We start from the raw sequence: 7600 nt of genomic DNA, 5'->3' as shown, positions 1-7600 counted from the left end.
CATTTATTTGTTTATTAATGTGACATTTGTAAAGCGCACCTAACCCGGCGGCATCTGGGCACTGGTTACGTAAGAGTGGTGGTTACAGTGGTTGCATGTTGCATTGGGCTACAAAATCTGGAGGCAGACATATGGTAAAAAAACATTGAATTTAGGACATAGTGGATACAGTTTGTTGCAGGTACAAGAGGATTGCTAGTGCAGAGAAATTAGTGTAGCTGTAAGGTTGTGGTTCTTGTATATCTTGGGAGAAGAGCCTGGTTTTGAGGGCTTTGCAGAAGGACCAAAGGAGGGGTCTGATCTCAGCGTTAGGGGTAGGGACTTCCATTGTTTAGCAGCAATCACTGGGAAGCTGCACATGCGCCACTCCAAATGCACCACTTTGGGGAGACGCGCTGCAGTCAGGGGCAGAGAGCTTCCTCAACTCAGGAGAAGTTTGGCCTCAGGTCTACACAGAACGGCGCTCTGGCAAGACAATTTTTGCCAGAGCCCAGCTCCGTCTTGTTCCGGCCCAATTCCCTCCCTGGAAGGGGCCTTCAGCCACGTGACCCAACACACTCACCAGAGCACACTGACTTGGAGGCCCACACACTCCAGTCCTCCATCCAGTACACCTCAACAGCAATACACTTAGTAAGGTCATGCAGCCCATACACATTTCAGTTTACACTACGAGCTATACTGACGGAGTCGTTACTGTGCCTGTGAGATAGTTCACTGAGTTTAGCACTTACTGGGGATATCCACATTTCTTGTTGGTCTATAAAGTGCTTAGAAACCTGAGGTTGACAACATCCCTTTGTTAATGCCCAGCCAATAATCATGTTATATTGTGCATATTTGTGGTGTGTTTTTCTCACGCAGCCCATAAAAGGCTGCTTTTTATTGAGGCAGACTGTATGTTTAGGCTCTACAGGTTATGGCTGTCTTTTTCAAGAGAATAGTTGCTTCCACTTATGAGTAAAGTTAAGTGGTTAGCTTAGCTTGACAGAAGAAGCATAACTTTGGGCGGGAGCATGCAGTAGGGCTTTCCTGTTAGTGTGTGCAGTCGCTGTGAAAACATGCATATCATAACAGCATAAAAATTGACGACTCGCTTTAGATTTTGCTACCACTGGAAGGCATAAACGACCACCAAGTCAGATGGGTTTTCATCCCTTTTTAAATATGTGGAAATGTGTTTGTATGTATAGGGACAATGTAGTGGATATTTCTATGGACAGAATAGAATGTAGTCTAGCACAAGTAACCCAAGGAATGAGCTAATAATTAAAACTACTACCAAACGCTATATGATCGTGTGCAGTAAGTCTGGGGACGATAATCCTGGCTACGGCCAAACACGGTGCCTCCACTGCCAACCCCTTGGAAGGCAAGCCTGGCTGCGTTTCTGAGGTGATCCTACCTCCCACTCTACCAGACGAGGGCATTTGCGACGGCCGGACCCAGCCACCTCTTCCTCCAATGGGTGCCTCTTAGCAGGGCGCGGCATATCTAATGAGCTTTCAGGTGGGCAGGGCCGAGCTGATGTCACGAACGGGAGGTTATATAAATCCCCGCCTGGACTAATACTTCGCATTCTTCTCACTGAGACTCCTAACGGTCAGCCGGTGAGAACTCCGTCCGGATCCCCCCGTAGCCCACCCCGCACCCTCCCCCACCGGAGCTGCTGCATCCCACCCGCACGCGAAAACCAACAAAAGCCACGAGTCGACAACATGGTGAGCACCGGGAAAAGGGGGCGCGCGCACTGATGGGAGAGGGAGGCACTGAGTATTCTCTTTTTGCTGTCGCGAACTTCAGAGGATTCTGAAGGGCGCACGGCGCATGCGCGTTTTGCAATGTGGCGCTGGTACATGTGGAAGGAGCCCGGCGCGTGGGCTCATCTGACACGGGGAGTCAGGCTCTGCGCAAGGATGTATAGGGCTGCAGTGCGCATGCGAGCCGTCATCCGTACCTCACTGTGTTTGTGTGACCTAGCATAGCTAGAAGGAGACGTGGGTGTGGAGGGCGAGAGAAGGGGTCACTATGGTGGCATGTTCTATGTAACGGTACTGAAGTTCTGTATGGCGCCCCAATGTTCTCGCTGGTGATCTAGGAAAGGCGCCGAAGCATTCATTGCATGTGACAATGGGGGGCGCGGGGTTGGAATGGGGCGTTTCCGTAGAGACGCTGGTGGTAAGGAACTCGCGCGAGGCAGTGTAGCTAGGTGTAAATGCTGGCGAGGTGGATACGTAGGGAGAGTTAACGGGAGGCGGAAGCGGAGTATCTCTATCATTGTGTATTGATAACAATATTGGATAGTGTTGGAAACATGAGGTAGAGTTCCGTTTTTGCAGGAGCAGTGAGGAGGTAGACGGTGGATGGGTTATTACCCGCAAGTGGCCTTATGTGTTTACCATTGAATGGTAAGCTGCAGCGGGCAAGAGACAAGCATATGTTGTGTGGGAGATAGCCAGGCGTAGCACAACTATGAGCGGTGCAGTTGCCGTTGATGGTTCTGCGGCGCAGGGGCGGGGGTTCTGTTGAGACATCTGCAGGTGCAAGAGGTCTTGAGGGTGTGCGTGTCGCTGACAGGTGGGCTTGCAGCGATGGCTGGTCGGTAGCGTAGGCCAAAAGCTACATGGGTGCTTGTGCTATAGCCAGTGGCGACTGTTCTGCCCCATGCGTTCGTCATTGAGTCGATGCAACAAAAGAACCCACCAGACAACAAAAATGAGGGCGGGGGCGCGTATGACCTCCCTCTCCCATGGTTGCAGCTTTCATCCCCATTATATATTCCGGCGGGGGAGGTTATATGGCGCCCCACTTGAGACAAGTCGTCTAGTTCTTGTGGGGCGTTGCATAATTGGAATTGAGTTGTTACTGCAGTAAAAGCTGCCCAATGCTAATCGAATGTATCCGTGCTGATCTCCGGAGCTACGGGAGGCGTGTCTAGCCTCGGAGATGTGGAAAACTGCTGAGCTCAGCCCGTCTGCAGGGAGGAGATTAGTGATGTCAGCTAGGCTACCCATCTCCGGCCAAAGTGTCATCTCATTACTCTCCACTGGGGGCGCTCACGCAAAACCAAGATCCCATGTTGTTGCCTGGACTGCAACCATTGCCATAAGCCTCCTGCCCCGCCCCTCCCGCTGGTGCTTTGTCACCATTAGGCGAACTGTTCTTTTATCGGTGACATTCCCTAGAGACGGCGCTCACACGAGGCACCCTACAATGTTAATTGAAAACATTTGCCAGCGCAACCTAAGCAGTTTCGTGCACGAAGAAGCTCGGCGATTTCATCAAAGGTGTGAGCTAACAACGGACCCCATCCGTTAAAAAACCTCTGCTCTGCATAAGGGCTAAATAGCCCCAGGACAGCGGTGCTGTCCGCTGGCTAGGTAATCCTGTCCCGAGGTTATTCTTTGATTGCTAACACTCGTAGATATTGAGTACCAATTTTTAAATTGAGGGGCGGAGTCGGCAAATGCAGTGAAATGGGGCTCAGTGCATGTTGAGGCGTGCCATTGGGGCAACTGGAGTTCACGGCAGCAGTCTCCAAATGATAACATTGGCAACCACACCCCAGTCAAATGCTTATCCAGTCCCATACCCACCGCCATTTATACTGGAATTTAAATGTACTCGTTTTGGGATGGGTGAAGCCGAACTAGTGCCAGAACGCAGTTTAGAGACATAACTGTGACTACGTCCCGAATGACGTGCGCCACGTTGGCCTGTGTGCAATCACCCACAGGCTGCCTCTGTTTCACAATGGGCATGTAAAACCTCTGTTGAAAGGGTTGGTGGCGCTCTGTACTGCTGGTTTGATGCAAGTCTGGGCAGCCTTTGTTTGCATGCCGCGTGACTGTGCTGTGGTGGCCCGTGTGCACTGGCTAATAATGGATTAACTAATTCAGTGCAGTGATTAAGGTGAAGCCAGGATAAATGGGAATGGAGCCAGTCAAATGATATTTTGTACTCGCACAAATTTGGGAATGCTTGTTAGTTTGAACCTCTGCTGAACCTCCATTTACAATGTCACTTCTGTTTCATATCAAGGCAGCTCCTTTTGATGTATTCAGTCCTACAATCTTCCGTGCGTTCAAACCATGTCCCCCATCCTCTTCTTTGACAACTCCTATTTTAAGATGTTTGCTTTTGTTTAATCTGGCCAATGTACTGCAAAACTGCTATTGTTTTGTCTCTATAGCGTGAGTGCATCTCCATCCACGTTGGCCAGGCCGGAGTCCAGATCGGCAATGCCTGCTGGGAGCTTTACTGCCTGGAACATGGCATCCAGCCCAACGGGCAGATGCCCAGCGACAAGACCATCGGGGGAGGGGACGACTCCTTCAACACCTTCTTCAGTGAGACTGGGGCTGGCAAACACGTGCCCAGGGCTGTGTTCGTAGACTTGGAGCCCACGGTCATTGGTGAGTAACAGCCAAACGACACTATTCAGCTAGCACTTCAGTCTTTTTATGGTTTGATAGTCCTACCGTGTTCCTTTTTTAAAACAAAAAAAATCCCTTCCTAAAGCGGTGGAGGGCGATTTTTAAAATCTGTTGGCGAATTATCCTAGGCACGCTTTCTGGATTACCCCAATCAGTGTTTTTGGATCGATTTTTTTTTTTTAAATACATTTTTCCTATTTTAGATGAAGTGCGTACTGGAACCTATCGCCAGCTTTTCCACCCAGAGCAGCTAATCACTGGCAAAGAAGATGCCGCCAACAACTATGCACGCGGCCACTACACCATCGGCAAAGAGATCATCGACCTTGTACTTGATCGTGTTCGTAAGCTGGTGAGTTGTGGTCCAGCCACCTGTGTTAACCTTGCCTGTCCAACCCCATGTGGGCTCTGGATTGCTTTATTATTTTTTCTCACCACTTCGCAGGGTGCACCAGACAAATGTATAGGCTCCCAAATTAGGACTTGGGCAAAATCGTACCCTCTTAGGGTCTGGGTCTTAATGGCGCTGTTGGTAATCATGTGATCTTACATCACTGGCATATAGTGTGGCTGCTGGTCTTAATGTATCTCGTTATTGATCGGTGACTACACAGTGTATTCTTATTTTTAAATACTTCATGCAGCAGGATTACTCCCCTTTGCAGTGGACCTGTTTCAGCTCAGTGACTTAGTCACCGGTCAATGAACTGTTTACTGCTGAGTTGGCAGATGGCCTCAACTGTCCAGTGTGATTAAACTACCAATTTGGTTGCACAAAGTATTCCCTCTAATCCTAAAACCTATCCCTATTCTAGATGGGGTATGCATAGATTTCTCTGCCACTTCAAGGCGATGTCGACTCCAAAATTAAATTACACAATTTGTGTTCATTGGTCATTAGACACATTTATTCATGGTCCTGGCTAGGGATTTATACAGTTTATTGTTGCATATTCACTCTGGCATGCTCAGAATGGTAGCTACTGCACACAGCATCCATACTTGTTTTCCAAATAAACCCCTTACCATAAGTCTTCCAATTTTGTTTAGTCTGTTATCGGTAAGATTTTTGTAATACAGCCTCTGCTCTGGCATGTCTACTCATGTTTATTTCTTGTTCCAGGCTGACCAGTGCACAGGTCTCCAGGGGTTCCTCGTCTTCCACAGCTTTGGTGGTGGCACTGGCTCTGGTTTCACATCCCTGCTGATGGAGCGCCTATCTGTCGACTATGGCAAGAAGTCAAAGCTTGAGTTCTCGATCTACCCTGCTCCTCAGGTTTCCACAGCTGTGGTTGAGCCTTACAACTCCATCTTGACCACTCATACCACACTAGAGCATTCAGACTGTGCATTCATGGTGGATAATGAGGCCATCTATGACATCTGCCGCCGCAACCTGGACATTGAGCGCCCAACTTACACCAACTTGAACCGGCTTATTAGCCAGATAGTATCTTCCATTACAGCCTCTTTACGGTTTGATGGTGCTCTGAATGTTGATCTTACAGAGTTTCAGACCAACTTGGTGCCCTACCCCCGTATCCACTTCCCTCTTGCCACCTACGCCCCAGTCATCTCTGCAGAGAAAGCTTACCATGAGCAGCTGACTGTGGCAGAGATCACCAATGCTTGCTTTGAGCCAGCCAACCAGATGGTGAAATGTGACCCACGCCATGGTAAATACATGGCTTGCTGCCTGTTGTACCGTGGTGATGTAGTGCCCAAAGATGTCAATGCTGCCATAGCAACCATCAAGACCAAGCGCAGCATCCAGTTTGTGGACTGGTGCCCAACTGGTTTCAAGGTTGGTATCAACTACCAGCCTCCTACTGTGGTGCCTGGTGGTGACCTGGCTAAGGTGCAGCGTGCCGTGTGCATGCTGAGCAATACTACGGCCATTGCTGAGGCCTGGGCACGCCTGGACCACAAGTTTGACTTGATGTATGCCAAGCGTGCCTTTGTCCACTGGTATGTAGGGGAAGGTATGGAGGAGGGTGAGTTCTCCGAGGCCCGTGAAGACATGGCCGCCTTGGAGAAAGATTATGAAGAGGTGGGTGCTGACAGCATGGATGGTGAGGATGAAGGGGAGGAATACTGATGAACTAGGCCATCCTGTTTTCTGCTGCCATTTTTATTCTGTGCCTTTTCTGTTCTGTACAATTTTCATCTGCAACCTCTCAATAAATGTGTGGTTTTAAATTTGGACTCTGAGTATGCTTGTTAGGGCCTGTACTAAATGGGTGTCTTTTTCTTGGTAGCATGCATTGACGTCTAGGCTTCAAAGCTTGCCTTTGTTTCAGAGGTATTGCAGAGGGAATCGTGTCTACAGAGTATTTTGTCTAAGTCTACAAACCAAATGTGCCTGTAGTTGGCTTGATGCAAACATCTACGAGGGTCTACGTTTGACTCCCCAAACAAACTGGTTCAACAAAAGTATGCTCCTCTGGCGTTCACTATCGGAATTCATAGAACAGGTAATTTGGAAAACATCCAAGACATGTAAGGCATGATGGGTCAGGTGTACTGGACAGTTATAGTTACGCCTCATGTGGAAGTCCGGTTTCTGGTACTCTATGTAAAAATGTACTAATGCTCCTAATTCTTCAGCTGAAAAAGGTGCCAGCTGGCATTAAGGAGAAGGAGGCGGTCGCATAGATTAAAAGGCAAAGCAATGTAAACGAAGTAATTGTGAAAGAAACGTAAAGGAACATGGCAAGATACAGGGATCCTAAACAGTTAGGAATAGAGTGAAAGATCAAGCAGAACTGCAATGGGAGACTGGCTCATATCATGCTCTATTCTATACAAAATTCAAATAACTGATCAGTCACACTGACTCATTATATGGGAGGGATTGAAATTCCAGGAGGGCAATTTGCTCTGAGATTAAAGGTTAATTTGCACACAATATAATATGACACAGTTCTATGAAGTCTCTGTGGTTTATTCCACACGTTAGTGCATAGATAACAGCCAACACGTGTTTCGACCTCCTGGTCGTTTTCAAGGCCTATTTAGTTGGTTCAATGGGGTATCCCTTGGTGAGGTAAATAGTTTCTCAGAGATAGTTGAGGTAATATGTTAATATTCATGGGTCAAACTCACTAGTCCATCTTCTTAGAATGGAGTTACGTAGTAGAATGGCCTCATATTGACTTATAAAG

At 48.2% G+C, this 7600-nt stretch overlaps 1 protein-coding gene across 1 annotated transcript; it reads left to right on the top strand.

The window, feature by feature from the left end:
- The first annotated feature begins 1565 nt into the window (after positions 1-1565).
- LOC138582487 (tubulin alpha-1C chain) lies at positions 1566-6635 on the top strand. Its single transcript, XM_069653828.1, has 4 exons — positions 1566-1721; positions 4193-4415; positions 4640-4788; positions 5560-6635. Exons 1-4 carry the CDS (start codon positions 1719-1721, stop codon positions 6532-6534), a joined length of 1350 nt encoding a protein of 449 aa, XP_069509929.1. The 5' UTR covers positions 1566-1718; the 3' UTR covers positions 6535-6635.
- Positions 6636-7600: the final 965 nt, after the last annotated feature.

The sequence above is a fragment of the Ambystoma mexicanum genome, chromosome 3q, assembly GCF_040938575.1.
Source record: "Ambystoma mexicanum isolate Mex_15411 chromosome 3q, UKY_AmexF1_1, whole genome shotgun sequence".
In the NCBI taxonomy this organism is placed as follows: domain Eukaryota; kingdom Metazoa; phylum Chordata; class Amphibia; order Caudata; family Ambystomatidae; genus Ambystoma; species Ambystoma mexicanum.
This window is presented reverse-complemented; position numbering and strand designations above follow the sequence as displayed.

What these genes read in the sequence shown, in the direction of transcription:
- LOC138582487 (XM_069653828.1), top strand. An exon ending in CTTGGAGCCCACGGTCATTG is followed by an intron (nt 4,416 to 4,639) that starts GTGAGTAACAGC and finishes TTCCTATTTTAG; the next exon opens with ATGAAGTGCGTACTGGAACC. An exon ending in TTGATCGTGTTCGTAAGCTG is followed by an intron (nt 4,789 to 5,559) that starts GTGAGTTGTGGT and finishes TTCTTGTTCCAG; the next exon opens with GCTGACCAGTGCACAGGTCT.